The following is a 22,765-nucleotide window of genomic DNA, read 5'->3' as shown; positions in this document are numbered from 1 at the left end:
AATGAAATTAGACCCATACCTCTCACCATCTAGTAAAGTCAAGTCAAAATGGATTAAAGAATTAAATATACACCCTGAAACAATAAAACTTCTTAAAGAAAACATAGGAGAAACACTTCAGGAAGTAGGACTGGACACAGACTTCGCGAATATGACCCCAAAAGCACGGGCAACCAAAGGAAAAATAAATTGGATTATATCAAACTGAAAAGCTTCTGCAGTGCAAAAGAAACAATTAACAGAGCTAAAAGACAACCAACAGAGTGGGAGAAAATATTTGCAAAATATACATCTGACAAAGGATTAATATCCAGAATATACAAGGAACTCAAACAACTTTACAAGAAGAAAACAAGCAACCCAATTAAAAAATGGGCAAAAGAGCTAAATGGGCATTTCTCAAAGGAAGATATACAAATGGCCAACAGACATATGAAAAAATGCTCAACATCACTCAGCATCCAGGAAATGCAAATCAAAACCACTCTGAGATACTATCTCACCCCAGTTAGGATGGCTAATATCCTAAAGACTGTGAATGTTAAATGCTGGCGAGGTTGCGGAGAAAAATGAACTCTCATACATTGTTGGTGGGGCTGTGAAATGGTGCGGCCTCTATGGAAAATGGTATGGAGGTTCCTCAAACAATTGCAGATAGATCTACCATATGACCCAGCTATCCCACTGCTGGGAATATACCCAGAGGAATGGAAATCATCAAGTCAAAGGTATACCTGTTCCCCAATGTTCATTGCAGCACTCTTTACAATAGCTAAGAGTTGGAACCAGCCCAAGTGTCCATCACCAGATGAGTGGATACGGAAAATGTGGTATATCTACCCAATGTAATACTACCGTGCTATAAAAAAGAATGAAATACTGCCATTTGCAATGACATAGATGGACCTACAGAGAATTATATTAAGTGAAACAAGTCAGGCACAGAAAGAGAAATATCATATGTTCTCACTTATTAGTGGGAGCTAAAAATATATAAATAAATACACAAAAAAATGGGGGGGGGAGGGAAGAAGACACAACAATTATAATTCCTTGAAGTTGATACGACAAGCAAACAGAAAGGACATTGTTGGGAGAGAGGGGGTGAGGGAGGAGGGAGGGAGGTTTTGGTAATTGGCCACAATAATCAACCACATTGTATATTGACAAAATAAAATAAAATTTGGAAGGAAAAAAAAAAGAAAAGAAAAGAATAACTGACCCAAGAGGTAATTTCTATTAATACATAACCATTACCCATATTTTAGAAATGTGCTTCAAAATGAAGAATACTTTTTTCTCAAAAAAAATGTTTTATACTCACATCTTTAAAAATTACACAATGTTTCTCTTGTTCATCCACTACCCATTTCCCTACTAATTCTATAGAATTTATTACTCGTTTAAAATTTTTAATTTTTAATAAAAATATAGAACAGACTAACAATATTTCTTACTTTGCTTTAATACATTAAGAAAATGCCAAACAAAAAGAAAATCTTACCTTTACTTAATAATCAAGAGTCAAAATGCAATGGTGTGTGTTAAATATTTCATTAAAGGGACCATGTGAATCAGCCTACACTTTGGGTTGTGAGCTTCTTGTCCCCTCACTCCATGAATCTTTGTGACAAGAACTTAATTTATTTGATCAAAATTGTGTAAACATCACTCTGAGAAAGAGGGGCTGATATATCGTTTTAGCACAGAAAAAATAGTGGTGTCACTCAAAACAGTATTGTGTCAAGGTAACAACGGGCAGTAGGCTCAGGAGGGCTTTGGCTAACTGGGATTGACAGATGCTGAGTGCATTAATAGACTTGGTATCCTCAGGGTTGAATGGAAACACCATTATGAAACACCATAGACATTTGTCATCATGGGTCCTAAAGAGGTCTCTATTCTAGTTACCCAAGCAGCCAGATCCGTCCCAGATACCTACGGTGTTGTTACCAGCACACCCAGCACACTTGAGACAGCTCTTTTTCCTTTGAACAAGTTAGGGTGGTTTTCTGCCAATCTGTGTCTTTGCTTTCTGGCAACCAGGAAATCAGTCAACTCTAACCAGGCATATCAATTTTTTAGGTACCCTTGGGTTAGACGGACAAAGCAATCTTCATTCAGTACCATCTTCAATCACTAACTAGTTCACATTTTGAAGTCCATTTCACACCTTCATCTTTTTTTTTTTTTTTAACTCTCGGAGCTCTTTTATAATTCATAGGCAAGAGAAACAGGTTTTGACTCCATCTGCCTACACTACTCCATTTCAGTACCTATTTCTCAGTCTTCACTTTATTTTCTTGCCAAATGCAATAAAACAGGCAATCTCACACTTAACCTTCTATTACCCGGACACAAGAGACTATTTTCATCAAATAGGAATTTTTTAAGTGATAAGCTTAGCCATTAATGTACTTCATATCCTGACTACTTTTTCCCATTGTCTTCAGATCAAACATAACATGAAATCTCCGTACCAGGAGGGGCACATTTACTGCTTCAACATTTTATGCAGAGCTGCCTTCACCTCCTGGTTCTTGAGGCTGTAGATGAGGGGGTTCAGCAAAGACGTGATCATACTGTACTGAATGGAGACCACTTGCTCCAACATGGAGCCTGAGAGAGGAGTCATGTACCTAAACAAGGCGGTTACATAGTACAAAAGCACTACAGCGAGGTGGGAGGAACAGGTAGAGAAGGCTTTACCTTGACCCCCTGAAGAATGGATGCCTAGCACGGCAGAGATGATTCTAGAGTAAGAAAAGAAGATCAGGGGAAGAGTCACAAACCCTAGCAATGCACATGACCCAGCAAGAAGGGCCTCATTGACAGTAGGATCAGTGCAGGACAGAGGGAAGAGTGAAGGTAGCTCACAGCAGAAGTGAAAGATGACATTGGGGCCACAGAAACGTAAGTTGTAAATGAAAAGATTGTTTGGCAAGGAGTTTAGGAACCCCACTGTCCATGCTGCAATCACCATTCTGATACAGAGAGGCCTGCTCATGACCACCCTGTAGAGCAGAGGATGGCAGATAGCAGCATACCGGTCATAGGCCATGGCAGAGAGTAGGCAGGCCTCTGTGCTGCCAGAGAATATAAGAAAGAAGCTCTGGACCGTGCAGCCCCACATAGAGATCGTTTTCCTTTGAGATAATAAATTCTGGAGCATCTTGGGCATGGTAACTGAAGGAAGGCAGAGATCCAGAAATGACAGGTGACCTAGGAAGAAGTACATGGGTGTTTTAAGGTGAGAATCAGTCCTGATCACCAGGATCATCATCAGGTTCCCCATCAGTGTCAGGAGGTAAATCAGCAGGAACAGAACAAAGAGCATGGTCTGGATCTGGGGGTCTCTAGACAACCCCATGAGTACAAACTCAGTAATGATGGTGAGGTTCTTCATGATTAGAGATACTGGCCCTAAAAGAAAAAAAAAAAACGCAACTAAGTCGTTTCAGATGAAGAGGACTTCCTCTCCTATGAAAAGTGTGACTTCCAGCTCAGAGTTATAAATAAAAAACCATGAAGCCAAGGGTTTTCCATCTGGGTCGCACTCATCACCCCCACCATTACTTCAACTCTGGAGGAACGTGGCATTCCAAAGTCCCTTCTCCCTTACTGCTTTCTTAATACCCATTTATTTATTCAGCAAATATTTAATAAGCATCCAAGTGCTGGGCACTGTACCAGGCCCTGAGTAAGCAAAGTTGAATGAAACATGATTCCTGCCCTCCAAGGACTTGGAATTTAACAGAGACAGATAGACATGTAAATAAACAAAACAAAGGCTATAATAACCTAAAGCACAGGATACAGTGGAGGTACAAATTTGAATCAATTATCTCTGGTTGGCCTGGTAAACCTTCAGAGAAGAGGTGATGCAGAAGCTTGTTATGACTGATACTTACTCCACTAGATATGAAGTAGGAAAAAACAGGGATCTGCCCCAGGGAGGCTGCTCATCAATATTCAGGCTAAACAGACATTAGCTACCTCTTTGTTCTGTAGCTAATGAGCCCATAATAAGCTAACACCTGCCTACAGCAGTTTAACCACCGTACCAATAAGCCTGGTCTTCTTCAGAGCCCTGTAGTTTTCTGAACAGGAAACAAAACCACAAATGCCACAACACATGTGCACTAAGAAAGGACAGAGCTACAAATGAATGAGAACAGACCTTCCACACATGGTGCTAGGCCAAAAACAGCAAACTTAAGGGAAAATTGGCCCCACTGAGCATGAGCTTTTCCTTCAGAACCCCCATTGAGCATGCAAGGAAGTTAGAGCTTGCTCAAGCAAAAAGGCATCCAAACCCCCTTTTCCCTCTCCCTTTCCTTGAATATTCCTCCCATAATTAAGTATAGAGACCCCCTTCCCACAGAAATCAAGACATAAGCCCCTGCCTAAAAGCCCGCAGGGTGTTCCTCAGTCACAAGGATGCCCATGCACTCTTCTGTGTGTACTTTCACTTTGCAATAAACTTTGAATGTGAGTTCAACACTGCCATTAGAGTTATTGTGGGTTCTTGATGGGATTCCTCCCTCGATAAATCCGAGAGCCTATATCTTCAGCATCAGATAAACAATGTGAAAGACAGCATTCTAGGCAGAGGAATTGGCATGATCAAATATCGGGAGGAAAGGAAGGAAGGAAGGACTACAATAATATGTTGAATTTTCAGAAAGAGAGAACAAACGTAGGGATACTAGAGATGGGAGAAAGGGAGGGAGGAAGGTTGGGGAGTGATTTGTCAGGTAAAGGGCCTAAAGAATAATTATTAATAAATTACACTTGTTTTGCAATCAGTTTTACTCTATTAAGGAGATGTTATTATCTCTATTTTTTTTCCAACATGTAACAGATCCTCTCCGTGGTGAACTAAGTAATCCAAGGTTTCCAGGCTAATCCAATTAGTATCAAAACTAGGACCACACTTTAAGGTTTAAAATGATTCCTTTTTATATATTGTGTCATATAAACCTCAGGATATAACTCTGATGAGAAAATAGACATTCAGATTCAGGTTTGTCTCCTTGCCCAAAGCCAGACAGCCTGACCGATAGCAGAGCTGAGACTCATGTTAGGGTCCTCCAACTCTTTATAAGGCCCTGTCACCCCCATCCATTCAAGAGAGCCACAGATACTTCAGACTGGCCCCTTGCTCAGAACAGGGTCACAGGCATTACAGCATATGTGACATCTCACTACTCGGATGGCTTATATCCTTACTACGAATCACACACGAATTTATTTGTTCTTTTACTTATTCAATAACCAAAAATATTTGGCACAATATTTTGACACAATATATAAAAATGAATCATTTTAAGCCTTACAGCGTGGTCCTAGTTTCAATACTAATTGGGTTAGCCTGGAAACCTTGGATTACTTAGCTCACCACAGAGAGGATCTGTTACATGTTGGAAAAAAATATAGAGATAATAACATCTCCTTAATAGAGTAAAACTGATTGCAAAACAAGTGTAATTTATTAGTATATGAATTCTATTTCTGATAGGAACTAACTTAACTAGTTCATGGTTGATTCTTCTTGGTTTAGTCTAAGCATGCTGCTGGGCACAGGGTAGTAACCCATATTTTTCCTAATATATTTTGTTAGTTTTTTAATTGTCTCCTCAGTATTTTCAAATTTCCCTTTTTCAATATTCTTCTACAGTACTTACCCTTTGGGATTTATCATCTAGCCCTGAGTGACTCCAGAAGCCTTATTGCCCGCCCTTTGTCTGCAGATTCTCTCCTGCAATGATTTCCAGGTGCTGCAGTTCCTGTAGCAAAACTGAAATGGTGCCATGAATAGCCTGAAATTCTATGTATATAATGGAAAATTTCCACTACGCTTATAACCAAAGACTTGCAAACTAAAGCCAGATGGTGACAGTGTTTCATATCTATTTATATGAAAATAAACTATTTTAAATCACAATACCTAGTGCTGGCAAGATTTGGTGAGACTTATATGCCTTACATGTTGTAAAATACATTATATGTTGGTAAAATACTTTTGGTAATATGAAATCTAAAATCTCTCTTTTGGAAATTTATCCCAAACAAATGATTCAAAAAACAGAAAAAGAAAATCAATGTGTGAAAAATGTATATTTCGGTATTATTTTTCAAGACAGTAATACTGGGATCAACCTAAAGTTCTAATAACTGAAGAATAGGCACTATGTTTTAGCGGAAACACATGACAGAGTATTTTCTAATGATTAAAATAATAACTATAGAGGAGAAACCGACACTGAAAATATTCCTGACATGCTGTCTAGTAAAGCAATCAGAAAACACAATTAGTTTAAATTCATTAAATTATGTAAAAAATATGCATACAGTAGAGGATTACATGGAATTAAAAATTGAAAACTAAACAGCTGAGTTATTAGGGTGGTAACAGAGTGGATGATTGTTTTGATTTTACATTTTTAAAATATGGTTTTATGTTTTCAATAAAAAAACATATTTTGGGGGGGGAGTAATGTACAATTCACATTCTACCTTTTTGCTTCAAACTCAGCAATTACCTAAGCCCAGTTCCAATAAGGAATATATACCTATTTCTTCTGACTTTCTATTTCTGCCATGTATGCTCTCTAATAAAACTGAACTTAGTCTGAAATGCCATTTCTTCAAGAAGGGGGCTTGGTTGCTCAGGTAGAGAATAGAAATGGCTCAAGCAGGTTATTTTTCTATTAGTTATTCTGCCTTTTGCTTACCCTCTATCTAGGAACTCTTCAATCCCAAATCTGTGATGTAGGAAACTTGTCCGGAGGAAGAGGATGGTCCTAAGGCCACTGGGAAGGTTGTAGGCTGGGGCTCCTCTGCATGAAAAGATCTTTGGCAGAGAAGGCAAAGGAAAAGCTTTTGAAGGGAAGGAGAGTGTGTTGAAGTGAAGCACGCTGTGCTCTTGTGGAGTGGGAAGAAAGGGACATCAAAGATGTTCTCGCTTCTCCTTCGTCTCTCACACTAGCTGCAGACTTTGTGGTCTCCCTGAGTAAATCTTCATAGATACATGGTGTTTTGGCTTTCAGACAATGAAAACTTTTTTTTTTTTTGGTTTTTGGCAGCTGGCTGGTATAAGATCTCATTTATGACAAGAACGTGAATGGGACTTTTAGATTTTGCTTTATCTCTGAAACATTCTAAGAAACTGCACAATTAGTCTATGTTTCCTACAGATTTGGTACTGCTTGAAAATGGAGCCCTGAACTAAATGACCTCTCAAATTAATTTTAACCTAAGATCATGGCATTTAGATAGGAAATCCCCCACCAGAGAAAATGAGAATACTCCAAACTCACTGTCACCCATAATTCAGATTTGCTCCCCCTTGCCTTTCATCCAAGCTTCCCATCCAGCAGCTATATTTTCTCCACCCACCCACCCATTCAATCCCAAAGGAATCTTCGCCTGTCATCCAGAATCTGATAAATGAAGGAAAAGGACAAACAGATTACAGATTGATAAAATGACAAACTGTTCAACTTCCTAAAATATCTTATCCCAGCTCAGTCACGACCTACTTTTGTGAAGCAGAATGCTTTTTGCTTCCTCTTTCTAGCTCAGTTCCCTCTGCTGTGCAATGAAACATTTGAAACGGTTGCCTATTTAGATTCCACATCTGACCGTATGGGAAAGACTGAGAAGGACTGTTGACTCCAGCTCTTCCCTGGAGATCTGAGTTTCTGCCTTTTGACTCACTTGGAGATATGAATAAATTCGAAGAACTCAGTTAGGTCTCAGGAAAAGCTGGTCTACTTCTCCAACCACTTGAAAACTGTATGATGAATGCAGTTAGGCAATAGTCGACATGTGTTTAGTTTTGGATGCTGACATGCCTGGACTCTGGTTTGAGTCAGTACTGTTATGAGGCTTTGGCCGTTCTCTTTTTCTTCCTCCTCATTCCTCCTTTACCTCTCTTCATTCTGAGGAGGGTTCCTGGCAAGTTTATGAACTTTTATCATTATTTCTAGTCTCTTCCTACTTGGTACCCATGTGCCAAGCTGGCCCCTGGAGGAGAGAGGAGTGAGAGCTCCAAGTTGCTGGGGACTAATCCATACGCATGGAGAAAGTAGCAGTATCCAGTTATTTGGGCCTTGGGATGGGGATCCACTTCTGCCACTACTGTGGTCTGAGGAAAGAGAAAAATATGGGGTGAGGCACTGAGGGCTTACAAATCCTTCTGCTAGCCAGGAACAAGCCTGGGGCTTCCTCAGTTTTGGCAGGACCTGATACTTGCTGCACACCTGCATGCACACATATTTATACCACACGGTCTCACATATATGCAAACAGACAAGCCTGAGTTCTAGACTCACAGGATTCTATGGAGCATAAAGGATCATATGGACCATTTTACTTCAATCTCCAATCTAATGCGCAAGCCCATACAGAATCTCCCATAAGTGGCCATCCAGCCTCTGCTTGAACTTCTTCAAGAACTCTTTTCCATCATAACTTCTGTTGTAGAAGTGATTTAAAGTTTGTTTGCCTCCAATCTGCCTAAAATCCTGATATTATATTACCTAGTTTAGTATTTCTCATCTCAAAAACAAACAAAACCAAAGCAAGAAGCAAAAAACAAAAACAAAGATCATCTAAATGTACTGCTTTATTTTCTCATTTTCCTTCACAACGGTGCCTCTCAATAAAGTTATCTATGGTTGCTCTTTCTACTTTTTCACCTACCTTTCTCTCCTCAACTTACTCCAGCCAGCTGAAACTTCTCTTGTTAGTGTTATCAACCACTTCCAAATCCAATGTTGCAAGATCCCATGGTAACTTTTTTCTTGTTTGAATTTCAGCAGCATTCAACACAGCTGACTTCTCTCTCCTCCTTGAAGCATTCTCTTTTCTTAGCTTTTGTGAAAAAATATTTCCTGAATTTCCTCCCTGCTCAATGGCTGCTGCTCCTCAGTTTCTCTTGCTGGTCATCCTCAGCTTGAACTAGAAATGCTGGATGCTCCAGAGCTTATTCCCCAGGACCTGCATTTCACTTCATTTTCCTTCAATGTTGTATGCCAATCTTACAGTTCCAAATCCTACATATACTCCAAATATTAGCCCTGACCATTCCCTAGAGCTTCAAAATAATATATACAGTTGGATACTTGACATTCTACCTTGATGTCTAATAAGCATCTTAAACAGTTTAGTTAAAATGCAACCAACCAGCCAAACAGAAAACAAATCCTCAATTTTCACCCCATTAATATGCATTCCCCCAGTCATCCTGATTTCAGAAAATGACATGCCATCATCAGTTGCTCGAGTGAAAATCAAAAACTTACCCTTGGGCCTCCTCTTTTTTTTTCCATTCTATATCTAATGCAGCAGACTTGCTATAAGTCCTGTAACTAGACTTTAAGACAATACCCCAAATCTCTCTACTCTTCTTTTATTCTCTGAGTAACATTAGTCAAAAAAATAACCATCATATTTTACTTGGAATCCTGCAATAACTCCTAATCATTATCCTTGATTCTACTCTTGTCCTTCTATAATAAGTTCTCTATAGAGCAGTCAAGGTGATCTTTCAAAACTCTTCCATGTCACTGAGAATCAAATACAAACTCCTTACACCATGGTCTAGAAGATACTGCAGAATCTGATCCCAGACAGCTTTTCTCACCACTCACTTTCTGAGCTTCAGCCATACAGCCTTTTTTTCTATCCTAATAATTCATAAATAATGTTCATAAATAATTTCTTAACCTATCTTGAAACATTTTAAACAAAGAAGACAATACATCTCATGAAGGACCTGGATTCAAGGGTAATTAGGAAATTTCCCTTAATGTCTAACCATCAAATGTCTTACCATAGTTTTCTTCTCACCTAATCGTGTCCATGGAACATTCTTTATGTCTATTAACTCAAGTTCCTTTTGCCCTAAGGCTTCTGTACTAGGTCTTTCCACTGACTGTAATGTCCTTCCTTCTGAGAGTGGTAGGCTTCTCCTGTCATTCAATTTCAGCTCAAACAACACTTATTCAGAGAGGTCATCCACGTGACCACCCAATCTAAAGTAAAGAACCAGACAGTATTTACCACATCCCCCTAATGCAATTCTTGCATAGAACTGACCACTATTTGATATTTTATGATTCAGTTATTTATTTGTTTTGTATTGCTGTTCGCATCTCACTAGGTTGTGAGTTCCATGAGAGCAGGTACCTTAAATGTATTGTTCACCACGGAACTGCCCAGTATGCAGAGCAAGCCTGACTTACTGTGGACTTTATTAAATAAAGAGTAGATGAGGAATCTCTCAGTATTACATACACCAACTGACATTATTATACTATACATTATCTTTTTGAAGACTTAGATACTCTTTTGAGTATTAGGTGACTGGATAAATTTTAGCAATCTTGACTCAATGTTTCCCATTCCACTGTGTTTTCCTGTTGTGTCTTCTAGAAAACTCCCAAGTGATGCTAATAAGGATGAGCTTGGTTTATCTGCTTGACTGGTTCAACCTTGTTCATAAAGCTCAGACTTAGGGATTCTTTGGCCTACTATTAGAGATTTTTAAAAATTGTGATAAAACACACTTAACATGAGATATAGCATTTTAAAAATTTTGGCGTAGAGTTCAGGAGTGCTAAGTACATTCACATTGTTGTCTGCAGAACTCTATCTTAAAAAAACTAAAACTCGGTACCCATTAAATAGCAACTCTCCAGTCCTCCTTCCCAGCCCCTGGCAAGCACCCTTCTACTTTCTGTCTCTACGAATTTGAGTACTCTAGATACTTCATATAAGTGGAATTATACAGTATTTGTTTTTTTGTGACTGAGTTATTTCACTTAGCATAATGTCCTCAAGATTCATCCATGTTATATATAGCATGTGTCAAAATTTTCTTCCTTAAGGCTAAATAATATTCCTATTAGAGATTTTTAGCCCTATACTCAAATCACAGAATATCTTTATCACATAACTTAAAGGTAGACTTCTTCATTTTTTCTTGACACATCAAAGTTGATTTTATTTCCATCAAGGCACCATTTCCCCCATGTCCCGAGTTGGCTTCATATGTCTTTATTTCCCTGAATATGGTGGTTCTATTCACTGACCAAACACTCCACAGTCTCCTTATTCCTGAAAATCAATTTGCTCTCTTCCCATCGTCTGTGGTGATAGATTTCATCCACATTACTCAGGCTATAGGTGAGTATGTTCAACATGAGTTGCTGTTCAAGGAACAAGAACACCATGGTGCATGGCTTTAGTGGCAAGAAGATTCTTTGGGACACTATCATTATATTTACTTGGAACTAACTCTCTTTTGCTCTACAGGTGTTCAAGAGCCATATTCCAAGGAGAGACACCCTGAATGCTTAGCTTGGCTCTAGTGTAATTCTCTTTGTCAGTCACTCTATCAGAATGAGGTAAATAGCTACCCTGCCCTGGACTTCCTGAACTTCCCCGTCCACCCTGATTGACAGTCCCAGTTATCCTTGTGGATTGGATGAGTGACACTTTTTCAAAGAAAGTATGGATTGCTATAAATAAGGAAACTAGAAGGCATGCTATTTAATCAAAACAAAATAAAATTCAGTACACTGTAAACAATAAATAAAAGTATTTATAAAACAATCTCACAATAGAAATTATTTGACCATCCTGTTTCTTCTGAAAATAACTAAGACTAAGTCATTACCAGAAAATAATTTCTTAACCTATCCTGAAACATTTTAAATGAAGAAGACAATACATCTCATGAAAGACCTGGTTTCAAGGGTAATTAGGAAATTTCCCTTAATGTCTAACCATCAAATATCTTACCATAGTTTTCTCCTCACCTAATTGTGTCTATGGAACATTCTTTATAAACTGAAAATGTTTTGCAAATACTCCTTTCAGAGCTTTCTTCACCTCTTTGTTCTGCAGATCCTGCCCAGGGTCACCTACTCAAGCAGAGAAGTTGCCAAGTGCCCTAGAGCCTTTCTCAGGGGGCCAAGGTCCATCAGTGGAGATACCAAGCACCGAAACACCCCTCCCTGGAGCCTGAAGAGCTGCCTGCAGTCCCAACGACCCCTCCCACTCCGGTTGAGGAGCTGCTGAGCTCTTGAGTGCTCCATCTGGGGGCCCAAGTTACCAACTACCAACCCTACCATCCCCCTAGTGAACACGCACCCCTCTCAGGGCTTGAGGCCTGGCCCACCAGGGGCCTGTCCCTCCTGGCAATCCTAACCCTCTGGCCAGATGAGCTACTGCAGTCCTGTATGTGCCCCTACAAAGCCCAAGAACCAGCCTGCCCAACAACCCTCACCCCAAGCCAAGCCACATCATGGCCTCCACAAATATCTATGACCTAGGCCACTGAGGCACTCATACACACCTCTAATGTTAAATACAGTTGAAGGAATCACATGAAGACTACACTAGTGCACCCATACACAACCAAAGGCAAAACACCCTACTCAGCTGACACTGTATAGAACACTTTTACAAGAAAGTCTTTCCCTACAAAAGCTACTCCATAAAATTAGAAGCTACTATTCCATCAGATGTACAGACATCAACATAGGAAAATAAGAAACATGAAAAAGCAAAGAAACTTGACACCCCCAAAGGAACATAATAATTCTACAGTCACAGATCCCAAAGTAAAGGAAATCTGTGAAATGGCACAAAGAGTAGAATGGTGAGTACCAGGAGCTGGTGGATGAAGGGGAAGGGGACATGTTGGTCAAAGTGTACAAACCTTCAGTTATAAGATGAACAAGTACTAGAGACCTAAGGTACAGCATGTTGATTAGTTATTAACAATATATCGAATAGCTGAAATTTGCTAAAAGAATAAATCTCAAGTGTTCTCACCACAAAAAAAGAGGTAACCACGTGAGGTGGTGGATATGTTAATTAACTTGATTGTGGTAATCATTTCACAATGTATTCATGTATCAAAACATCACATTGTACAGCCTAAATATATACAATTTTTATTTGTCAATCATATCTCAGTACAGGTGCAGAAAAAACAAAGATAACCTTTTGGCCCTATGTTTTGCTGTATTTGTTGGGACAAAGCCACATATGCACACAGATGTGTCTATCAAAAAGTGGTATTTAAGATAACTGCTGTCTTAGATAGCACAGACACCTGCAATTGTGGGCAGCCCCAGTCCCCGGGATTGTTATTGAGATTAGGTACTTTCTTTCCCATTCAATAGGGAAATATTAAAATATCTTATTTCCATTTTGGTTCTAGGCTTTTTTTTCTGACACCACGTGTTAGATCAAATGTGGGCTCTGTCAGGACAGCCTGTACCTCAATGGTAAAGTAAAGCCCGAAGGGTTATGAGTAGGGTCACTGACAACATCTGCTTTGTCCCTCTTACTCCTGATTCATTGCCACATCTTCCTTTATTTTTAAAATTATGTTTCCCTCCTGATAATAAGACCGGAGCATATTTTTAAAAATCACTTCAGTTTTCCTTTTTGATTTCTGGAGAAAATATATCAAAAGACAGAGTGTTCTAGGCACCATTTTTGTGTGTTTTGTTTTGTTTGTTTTTTAATTTCCTTAAGATTGTAACTATTTTATACCAAAGTCAAAGAAGATGACATAATTACTTCATAATAAAGTGTCCATTTTTTTGTTTACTAATAAAACATTCTTAGGATGAAGATTCTGTGCATTAATTTGGGCACTATTGATATCTTCACAATATTGAGACTTCCAATTTACTTCTTTTTTTCAATTTTATTTGTATTTATTTTTGAGGGATACAGTGTGTCATTTCAATACCTGCGTATACTGAGCACTGAATCACTTAGGGAAGATAGTATAGTTTGTACCTGTTAGCCCACCACTTCTTCTCCCCCCACCACCCACCCCTCTCAGCCTCTGGTAACCAATATATTCTACTCTCTACTTCTATGAGAACCAGTGTGGTTTTTTTCCACACCTGAGTGAGATCATGTGGTATTTGTCTTTCTGTGCCTGACTTACTTCTTTTAACATGATGGTTTCCAGTTCCATCCATGCTGCCTGCTGCAAATGATAGGGCATCATTTCTTTTTATAGCTGAATAGTATTACATTGTGTGTATACGCCACAGTTTTTTTATCCTTTCATCCACTGATGGGCATTTAGGTTGATTCCATCTCTTGGCTATTGTGAATAGTGCTGCCAGGAGCATGCGAGTAAAGTGTCCTCTTGACATATTGATTTCATTTCCTTTGGGTATACACCCAGTAGTGGGATAGCTGGGTCGTAAGGTAGATAGATTTTTAGTTCTCTGAGAAACCTCCATACTGTTTTCTGCAATGGCTGTACCAACTTACATTCCCACCAACAATGTAGGAGGGTTCCCTTTTCCCCACATCCTCTCCAGCATTTGTTATTTTCTGTCTTGCTGATAATAGCCACTCTAACCGGGGCCAGATGATATCTCATTGTGGTTTTAATTTGCATTTCCCTGATGATTAGTGATTTTGAGCATTTTTTATGTGCTTTTTGGCCATTCGTATGTCTTCTTTTGAGAAATGTCTATTTGGATCCTTTGTCCATTTTTTAAATTGGGTTATTTGACTTTTTGCTGTTGAGCTGTTTGAGTTTCTTATTTGTTCTGGATATTGGATCCTTGTCTGAGAACTCCAATTCTTGAACACAGAATATTCCTCAATTTATTTAGATTTTGTTTAATTTTTCTTTTTCTCAGTAATTTTTATTTTATGCTTCTGAAATGTCATTAAAAACAGCTTTAATAAGATACAATTTACATAAACCGAAGTTCACCCATTTTAAGGGTAAAGGTTTGACAAATGTCTACAGTCACGTAACCACTACCACAATCAACATATAGAACATTTTCATCCTTCCAGATAGTTTTCTTATGTCCCCTTTCATAAGCAGTGCAGTATACACCTTTAACTTATCACAGTCTACCTTTAACTAGTATGCAACTTCACCTACAGTGTTGGAGGCTTACAACATGTTCCTTCCATTTTCACCTTTCTGTCTTAAGTGCTATTGTTGTCATACATTTTAATTCTACATACATTATAAATCCCATAATACATTATTATATTTTTTCCTTTAATCAACCAACTATTTTTTTAAGAAGATTGATAAATGAGAAAAATATATCTTATATTTACCTACATACTTACCATTTTGGGAAAACTTGTGTAGAGCTGAATTTCCATCTGGTATCATTTGCCTCCTGCCTGAAGAACTTGCTTTGAAGTTTCTTGTAGTCAGTTCTACCAGCAATGATTTCTTTTTCAGCTTTTATTTGTTTGAAGCACTCCTTATTTCATCTTAATATTTGAAGACACTTTTGCTGTATATAGATTTTAAGGCTAAGAGCTTTTGGTTTTTGTTTTTCATTTTAATGATACTGTTTCATTATCTTCTGGTCTCTGTGGTTTCAGGTGAGAAGTCAGTTTTCATCGTTATCTGTGTTCCTCTAAACATAATGTCTTTTTTTTTTTTTTTACAAGATTTTCTCTTTGTTACTGGTTTTCAACAATTTGATTATGATGTGCCTTGTGTGATTTTTCTTCATGTTTCTTCTGCTTGAATTTGAGCTGCTTAGATTTGAGAGTTCATAGCTTTCATTAAACTTGAAAAAAATTTAGTCATTATTTTATCAAATATTTATTTTTTATTTGAAACCTAATTGATTATACGTATTTATGGGGTACAGAGTTGACTATCAGTATTTGTGTGTAATACCTGATGATTGAATCAATATTATTAACATGCTCATCATTACAAATAATAAGTATTCTTTGTGCCCCTTACCCAGTTCCCCGATTGCTCCCTAACCCCTCTCCCCACTTCCCACCTCTAGTAACCAGAGGTCTGTTCTCTCCTTCTGAAAGTTCATTGTATTATTGTGGTCTTTCTTTCTTTCTTTCTTAGCTCCCACATATGAGTGAGGATATGCAGTATCTATCTTTCTGTGCCTGACTTTTTCACTTAACATAATTTTCTCCAAGTTCATCCATGTTGCTGCAAATAGCAGAATCTCACTCTTTTTTATGGCTGAGTAGTATTCCATTGTGTATATACACCATATTTTTCTTATCCAATCATTCATCAATGGACATTTAGATTGGTTCCATTTCTTGGCTATTGTAAATAGAGCTGTGATGAACATGGGAGTGCAGGTATCCCTTTAACATTCATCGAATATTTTTTTCTTTCTCCTTCTTTCTCTCCTCTTCTGGGACACGAGTCTACACATGTTAGACCACTTGATGTTGACCCATAGCTCAGTTCAATATTTTTCACTGCTTTTCTATCTTTACTTCATTTTGGATCATTTCTCTCGCTATGTCTTTATTCATAGTCTTTTATTCTGTAGTGTCTAATATGCTGTTAATTGCTTCCAGTGGATTTACCATTTTACTACCTAAAAGCTTTTTCATTATTTTTCATTATCTAAAAGTTTTATTTGGGTCTTTGCTGTACTGTCCATTTCTTTCTTCATCATATTCCTGTTTCCGTCATTATAGACTGTGTGAATTTTCTAAAATTTGATGTCAATGGAATCATGGAATCAAATGTACTCTTTTTTGTCCAACTTCTTTTACTCAGCATAGTATTTTGAGATCCTTCCATGTTTTGGGGTATATTAATAGCTTGCCCTTTTCTATCATCGAATAGTATTGCATTGAATGAAAACACCACAATTTGTTTATACATTACCTGTTGACTGACATTTGGGTTGCTTCCAGTTTGGGGTTACTATATAGGAAGCTGTTATAAACATTCATTTACAAATCACTTTGGTTATTACACTTTTCAACTATAGAATTTCAATTTGATTATTTTCCATAGTTTCTATTTCCCTATTGAGATTGCTTACTTGTTGAGTCATGATATTTCCTTTTAATTACCTCAGTGTAATTTACTTTAATTATTTGAATAGCAGCTTTGAAATCTTTGTCTGCTGTTTTTGCTTGTTTATTGACTTGCCTAGACTACTTCTGTAAGTGTAAAACTGCTGATATATCTTCTCAGTTTTTTAAATATTTTTATCCTCTTATTCTTAAGCCTGGCTTCCTAAGGGCCACCGTGGTTCATCATAGCTTAGTGGTCAGCCAAATATTGATCAGAGATTGTGATTAGACATCTTGTGCCAATAAGGAATCCAACCTTTCCCAGTGGATTTGTGTGTGACTTGGAGAATGCATTCACACTGCAGGCAGTTTTTCAGCCTGTCCCAGCCCTTGCTATCTGTCTTTGGAAGGACTCAATTTAGCCAAGGATGAGTAGCTCACTAGCTCACTCACTGCTCTTTCATGAGTGTGTATAAACCCTTGCACATACACAAAGATTTCCAGATTACCAAGGATACGTGGCAGCTAAGATTATTTGTTATGGTTATCAGGATTGTTTTTGACAATTTCCCTTGGCGTGAAAATTTCAATGCTCTGTTCCAAATAAAGTTATTCCCTTCTGCTATTATTTGAGGCTGAGTTGTAGCCATAATAAGATACAATCTACCTCTTGTTCACTTGCGACATGAGAAAGCCAGATGAAACATTAAGGCCAAAGGTTATTTGAGGACTGGCTGAATTATGAATGCACTCCCCACTGCATACAAAGATCCATCAATGGCAGAGAGTAGAAGGCTTATGGACTTGAAGTATTCTTTGGGCTGGAAGGAAGTGACAGAATTTGGTGACTCGAGTTCACATAAATCCACCAGTAAAGGTAATTACATAAGTAATTATAAAAACAATACAAGATATATTTCTCTTTTGTTTTAAAAACTGATTTAATAGGCAACAAAATAATAATTATAAAGTTGTACTGTTGATCTTGTCACATGTAGTAAAACAAAGGAGATGGGAGGAAATTGAGCTATACTAGAGCAAGGAAATAGCACCAGATGGCAACTCTTTTTTCAAAGGAAGAAATAAAGAGCATCAAAAATGGTAAACATGGGGATTCCAGACAAGATGGTGGAATAGACAGTCCCCAGCATCACTCTCTGCCACAAATCAACCAATTTACAACTATTAAAAAGCAATGACAGCCATGCTGGGGCTGCTAGAGCTCAGGGGAAGAGGAACGGAGACCTATGGAGTTCATGAAGGCGAGAGAAGCCGTGATGAGAGAAAGAAAGGATCATTCCCTCTATTTCAAATCCTGGCCACTTCAAGGCTGGAGCTGGTGAGTGCATGGAGCAGGAGCTGGCAAAAGCCACAGCTGTGCCCTTCATATGAAATTGCTTAGAGGTGGGAGGGGAGAAGAAGGCCTTGGTGGCCTTTAGGCCAGCATGACCAATAACAGGGTTTCCGTGGACCCACACAGGAGCAAGGAGCCACAACAACTGAAAAAAGGAGCCACTCAGAGGCTGGTGAGTCACCACAAGGGACTGGCACTTGGCCCTTCCCATGAGAAGTGTATGGAGTGCAGGGGATGGGGGAGATGGGCCCACTGGGTGAACATTGGGGCACAGCATGGACAGCTGATCTGCCCCTCAATCAGCCCAGGCCCACTCAGTGGGGACTGGTCAGGAATACAGAACTGCATGGGGTGCAGTTTGCTGAAAATACTAAGGCGCAGACCAGAATTTCCACACAACCCACGTGTACCCAAATTCACAAGACCCAGAAGTACATACAGGGTCAACTGTTAAAACCTGAGCTGCACAAAAAGCCTTCCCCAGGGTATCAGCAGCAAAGCAGTAATTTAGCTCAGCCACAGGACTCAAATGCTGGTCCCCACAGGAAGTTCCGTCATTTTAGAAGTAAGCAAAGGACTACAAACTAGTTCTAGTGCAGAGTTTAAGTGGTGGGAACAGCAGATAATCCAACACAGAACTGAAAGAAAAAACAAAATACCCACAGATCAGAGACAAAGTTTGAGATTAACTAGTAAAGGTCTCACATCACCAAAGAACACCTACAAAACCTGAAAAAACGGGAAAACCCCTGGGTTCCCTAGCCAGGGTGGGGGTAGGACCAAAGGCCTCAGCCATGCCCCCCTGACACCCTCAACCAGCCCAGCAATGACCACCTAGCTGCTGCAGGAAGTGCCCCAGGCTTCCAAGCTGGGGTGGTGGGGTGCCAAGGGCCTCATCTACACCCCCCTGACATCTGCATCCAGCCCAGCAACTACTGGCAGCCCCCTGATCTCCCCTGCAGGAATGAGGAGGGGTGCCACAGGCTTCAACCGTGCCCCCCTCCTTCCTCCTTCTACCACCCTGTTTCCTTCCCCTTTCCTCTCTCCTCCTCCCCTCCAGCTGCTCCACAACAGCATCATAGAATGTAAAAAAGTAATAATATTAATAAAGAAACTTTAAAAAATGGTAAATATGTTGGTTAATATAAAAGACTCTATAATTGTAATTTCTACTTTCTTCTCTTAACTCTTTAAAAGACATAAGATTCTGCAAAGCAGTAACTGTACCACTGCATTTTGGGGTCCATAATAAATGTAGTCATTATATGATATTAACAGCACAAAGAAGATGGAGGGGATTGAACTATATTGAAACAAAGTTACTGTGTTTTACTGGTACTTAGCATTACTCTGAAGTAGCTAGTTATAAATTAAGATAAATATTGTAATTCCTAGAGCAGGGTTTCTCAACATTGGCACTATAGACATTTTTGGCTGGATAATCCCTTTACTGTAGACAGCTGCCCTGTGCATCATAGGCTGTTTAGTAGCATCCCTTGCTCTTACCCAGTAGATACCACTGCTCCACTTGTGACAAACAAAAATGTCTCCAGACATTGCCAAATGCCTCCTAGGAGAAAAATTATTTCCAACTGAGAACCACTACTCTAGAGCAAAATAATAATAATAATAATAATAATAAGTTAGAAAAATCAACAAATGGTACACTACAAAATACCTACTTAATACAAAAGAAGTGGTAAAGGAGGAAGAGAGGTACAAAAAAGCCATAAAATATAGAAAACAATAGCAAAATGGTAGACAAATCTAACCATGTCAATAATTATATTAAATGTAAGTTGATTAAACATTATAATCAAAAGTCAGATACTGCCAGACTAGAATTTTTTTTTAAAGCCCAGCTATATGCTACCTATGAGAGACATGAATTAGAAGACAGAAATAGAATATAAGTTTTAAAATAGTGGAAGATATGCCATGCAAACAGTAACCATATGAAGACTGGACAGAAGTACTGATACCTGCTACCACATGGATGAACCTCAAAAACGTTATGTTCAGTGAAAAAAGCCATACACATAAAGCCACATATTGTATGGTTCCACTTAAATGAAATGTCCAGAAAAGGTAAATCTCAGTCTGGGGGTGCCTGAGTCTGGGGATCGGAACAGGGAGTGAGACTGCTAATGTATACGAGGAATCTTTTGGGGTTATAAAAGTATTACAAAATTGGATTGTGGGTTGCACAACTCTAAATTTACTAAGAATCATGGACTTAAAATGAGTGAATTTTATGGTATTTAAATTATACTGCAATAAAGTTGTTAGATAATAAAAGATAAATGAGGGCATATGAAAAGCCCAGCCTTATGATATTTTAGAATATTCAATGTAAAATTATAGTAGAAATAGACAATTAGATAATTGAGTCAGAAAAGAAACCTCAGATATAGATAACAGAATTTAATGTATGACATATACTGTATTATTTCTATTTAGTGGGAAAGTAATATTTAATAAATATTACTGCCTAAATGGCTATACATCCATAACTAATACAATTAGACATTCATATTACACCAAAATAGAAATAAGTTCAAATGATTAAATAATTACATATAAAAATAAAATAACATGAACTAAGGGAAATTGAGATAATATGTACAATCGAGGAGTTAGAGAAATTACAAATCAAAACAAAACATCTACATGCTATTAGAGAAAAGGTAGACATTTTTTACTATGTAAATATTTAAACTTTTACTGGCAAAATAAAAGCAAAATAGACACCTAATACATCTGAATGAATACATGCAAAATAGATTACAGAGTACTGTTAATATTACAAACGTGCAAAATCTTACAAATGGACAAGAGAAAGACAAACAGAAAAGAGAAATAAGCAAAACTATGAATGAGCAATTTACAGGAAAGAAAATCCAAATGGTTAACAAACACATGAAAAGACAGTAACACTCATCGGTAGTGAAAAAAATGTGGAATAAGCTCAAGAGACCACTATGTACCCATTAGAAGGCAGAGGGCTTTAAATGATCTATGACACCTATATCTATATATAGGTGTACAGAGGAGAACCACATTCATTCATTACCTAGGGTATGTGAACTTTCCAGAAAGCAGTCTAGCAACACATATTCAAATCAAAAGCACATATCCACCTTGATTTTGGAATCCCATTCTTGAGAATCACCCCCATAGAAATAAAAGCATCCAAACTTGAGGATTTATATGAGTGTTTATTAAAACATTACTCATTGTGTCAAGCTTCTAGAAGCAAAGGTAGTGCTCAATAAGAGCATATAGCTTATGGCACACCCTTGCTACGGAATATTAGGCTAAAATTCAAAAGAATGAACTAGAACTAAGCCATTTGACATAGATTAATATGCCCATGGTATTACTGAGTGAGAGAAGCAAGATAAAAACTATGTACTCAGAGACTGTTTTTTTAAAATTAGAATGGTTATGTAAATGTGAAAATGAATATGTGTACCTGAACACATATGTATGAACACTTATATGTGATTATATAAGCATAGGGAAAGTTATGAAAGAAAATATATTTAGTTAACATGGGCTTCTGGGGAAGGGGTGATGTGGTTGGAAGGAGAACGAAAATGGAAAAATGGAGGTAAGTAAAAAAGAAAAGAAAAAAAATAAGACTGGAAGGCCATGAAGCACCATACATGAAATGACCCCATTTATGCATTCTTACAAATATATATGTAAGTCTTAATGTGTATAAAGATTTAAAAATTAATTTTAAAATGCCAACACCACATTACTTGGTCAAACATACTTAAAGTCATTTCCCACAAATTATCTCCAGATTTTTTAAATAGAAATTTATGGACTATTGTTACTTATTTTAAATGTAAATCACCTATTCTTTTTTCTGATTCTTCATTTTACCCTCAGGTCATGTTAATTTTGAACCCTGGAAACTAACGAAGTGAGAAGAAGGGGTGGGTATGAAAAGAATGATGTGCTTTCTTCATCAAGGGAGGAAGAACTTGGGTGACAACAATGCAGTGGGAATAGTTTTGGCTGGTTTGGAAATTTGGGATTCTCTGAGTCTTCAAACACTCCCAAGTATCACTCTTGATCAATTCCCTAATTTCACATAAGTCCAATATGACAGTGAATTCCAACAAAGTCATAATTCAGCAACCAGAGACTAAATCTCTGCGTTTGGCTTTAGGTCATCTGTGAGCCAATGATGCAGTAAGTTCAGAATTTCCAGTTTGAACTTGTTTTGCTTGAAACTCTCCGTGAGTCTTAACATTTTACTTCCGTGATCCTGCACAGCAGCAGCAGCTCGTCAGTCACTGTAGCTTCACTCTCAGTGGTGCGTGATTTCGGATGATTGCAGGTGGTAAGCATGTGGTGGCCATTGAATGCCATGGTGTGCAATGTTCCAAAGAATAGAAACAGAAGACTCGCTTTCTTTCAGACCTCCTGGTATAGTAATCAATTTAAAAAAACCACATTCTACTGGGAGTCTGTAGGCTATCATTCTCTTTTTAATGTCAATTACAGTATGAGTTTGGATTCATTGGTTCCAACAAACTAAATTCATTGGTTCCAGAACTAAATATT

At 38.1% G+C, this 22,765-nt stretch overlaps 1 protein-coding gene across 1 annotated transcript; it reads right to left on the bottom strand.

Moving 5' to 3' along the window:
• Positions 1–2,494: 2,494 nt before the first annotated feature.
• On the bottom strand, positions 2,495–22,570 carry LOC134391722 (olfactory receptor 8S1-like). Its single transcript, XM_063115691.1, has 2 exons — positions 22,450–22,570; positions 2,495–3,423 (listed from the first exon to the last, which is right to left on the bottom strand). The coding sequence occupies exons 1-2, from the start codon at positions 22,568–22,570 to the stop codon at positions 2,495–2,497; spliced, it is 1,050 nt and encodes a 349-aa protein (XP_062971761.1).
• Between the last annotated feature and the right edge of the window lie 195 nt (positions 22,571–22,765).

The sequence above is a fragment of the Cynocephalus volans genome, chromosome 12 (assembly GCF_027409185.1).
Source record: "Cynocephalus volans isolate mCynVol1 chromosome 12, mCynVol1.pri, whole genome shotgun sequence".
Taxonomy (NCBI): domain Eukaryota; kingdom Metazoa; phylum Chordata; class Mammalia; order Dermoptera; family Cynocephalidae; genus Cynocephalus; species Cynocephalus volans.
Note: the sequence above shows the minus strand (reverse complement) of the source record. Positions and strands in the feature narration are given on the sequence as shown.

Coding starts and splice junctions, on each gene's coding strand:
- LOC134391722 (XM_063115691.1), bottom strand. CDS start 22,570: ATGGCATTCAATGGCCACCACATGCTTACCACCTGCAATCATCCGAAA. Junction 3,424..22,449: donor CAGGATCACGGAAGTAAAAT/GTTAAGACTCAC, acceptor TTTTTCTTTTAG/GGCCAGTATCTCTAATCATG.